At 35.2% G+C, this 1,721-nt stretch overlaps 1 protein-coding gene across 1 annotated transcript; it reads right to left on the reverse strand.

The window, feature by feature from the left end:
* Positions 1-767: 767 nt before the first annotated feature.
* Positions 768-1,359, reverse strand: LOC132185622 (peamaclein). The gene is made up of 2 exons (XM_059599382.1): positions 1,216-1,359; positions 768-1,116 (listed from the first exon to the last, which is right to left on the reverse strand). The coding sequence occupies exons 1-2, from the start codon at positions 1,298-1,300 to the stop codon at positions 932-934; spliced, it is 270 nt and encodes an 89-aa protein (XP_059455365.1). The 5' UTR covers positions 1,301-1,359; the 3' UTR covers positions 768-931.
* Between the last annotated feature and the right edge of the window lie 362 nt (positions 1,360-1,721).

The following is a 1,721-nucleotide window of genomic DNA, read 5'->3' on the forward strand; positions in this document are numbered from 1 at the left end:
ATTGTAATTAACGGTGTATATAGTTCGTTCGTTTATTTAAAATTTTTAAATAATATGATAATATTATCATACAGCAATATCATTAAATCCACAAAATATAATCTAAATTGTAAAATAAATTTTCTCAGTTTTACTAAATATATCTTTTTTATTAAGGTAATCATTAATTTCTAACACGACTTTCAAATTCAATACAAATTCAACATAAAATTAATGAGTCTTGATTGAAAAATTGACTTATTTAATTAAATTAACTAAATTAAAATTAATTTATATAATCATACATTTATATCTTGATTCACAAAGTACTAAATCTACCCTTGCACTAAAAGAAGAGCTAACTTTTAAAAAGAACCATAATTTAGAGTTACGTACAAGCATGACAGCTGGCTGCAAGCCACCCAAGGACGATAAGCAACCTCCTTAATGCGCCTGAATCTCTCCGGCCGTGGATTCGGCGGAGTAATTATTCAGTATTTTTAAAAAGTAACAATGCTCTGTTTTAGTGAATATCAGCGTCTGAATCTCTCTCTCTCTCTCTCTCTCTCTCTATATATATATATATATATGTATATATTTTGAAGTATTGACGTACTCGCAATTTGTCGGTGCCTTACTCTGCATGGAGAGAAAGGGAAGAAAGTAGAGAAAGACAAAAGTATTGTTTGGTAAAACGCAATTAATGAAGTAATTTATTGTGATAATAGTTACTGGAAAATGTAGTACAGATACATAGATCATCCACTGAGCATAATTTATAACCAAAGAATAATATATATATATATATATCACATTAACAAACACTCACACTGCAGGACCCCCATTTATTTCTTCAATATATAATGAAATATTAACTGTCGCTAATATATTTTGACGGTCCATTCCAACATCCATGAGCCTAGAAAGAGAGAAAGATTTGATTGAATATATTTCAAGGGCACTTGGGTTTGCCCTTGGAGTTCTTGAGGTCTCTGTAGCAAGGACACTCGTCCTTGTTCCCATAAGTCCCAGAGGGCACGCACTGGCACTTGTCACAGCAAATTCCGCAGTACTTCAAGCACCGATCCTTCACGCCCGCATTCGCGCACCTCTCCCCGCACTTGGAGTCACAGAAGCCTTCATTTTTCACATTCAAAAACAGATCAAAATAATTAATTAGTTTACAAACTAAATCCTGCCCAAGAAATTAAACACAGTGGGCATGCATGATCTTACTTGAACCAGCCATGGTGGCCTCGAAGAACGAGGAGGTGATGATGACAAGACATAGGAGCACAAAAGTTGCAGAAACGAGCTTCATGTTTCTGGGTGTTAAGGAAATGTGGGAAAAAAAGACGTTTGGATGGAAGGAATTGTGTGTGTGTGAGGTGAGGTGGTGAAGACGTGGAGATGGAGGAGTATTTATAGTGAGAAAAAGGAAGGGGCAGGTGAAATGTTAGGAAGCAAAATAAATAAACAAAGATATCAACTTGTTGATTACACTCTGTAAAAGCATGGTTTTGTTTTTTAGAATCCAAATATTAATGCGTCTTGTGAAGAGGGATTCTTGGTCTTTATTTAGAAAATATTTTGACATAGTTGTTGGTGTGGCAGCTGTTCATTGGGCCTTTCTAATTAACATCTACTACGCAAGGGGCAGCTTAAATTTGTCTTATCTCAATGCTGAAGGTTACCGGAAGCTTCGAGATTTCAACCTACCTTTTCCACGCACAAGCTTGACA

Source organism: Corylus avellana, chromosome ca6 (assembly GCF_901000735.1).
Source record: "Corylus avellana chromosome ca6, CavTom2PMs-1.0".
In the NCBI taxonomy this organism is placed as follows: Eukaryota; Viridiplantae; Streptophyta; class Magnoliopsida; order Fagales; family Betulaceae; genus Corylus; species Corylus avellana.

Coding starts and splice junctions, on each gene's coding strand:
- LOC132185622 (XM_059599382.1), bottom strand. CDS start 1,300: ATGAAGCTCGTTTCTGCAACTTTTGTGCTCCTATGTCTTGTCATCATC. Junction 1,117..1,215: donor GGCCACCATGGCTGGTTCAA/GTAAGATCATGC, acceptor TGAAAAATGAAG/GCTTCTGTGACTCCAAGTGC.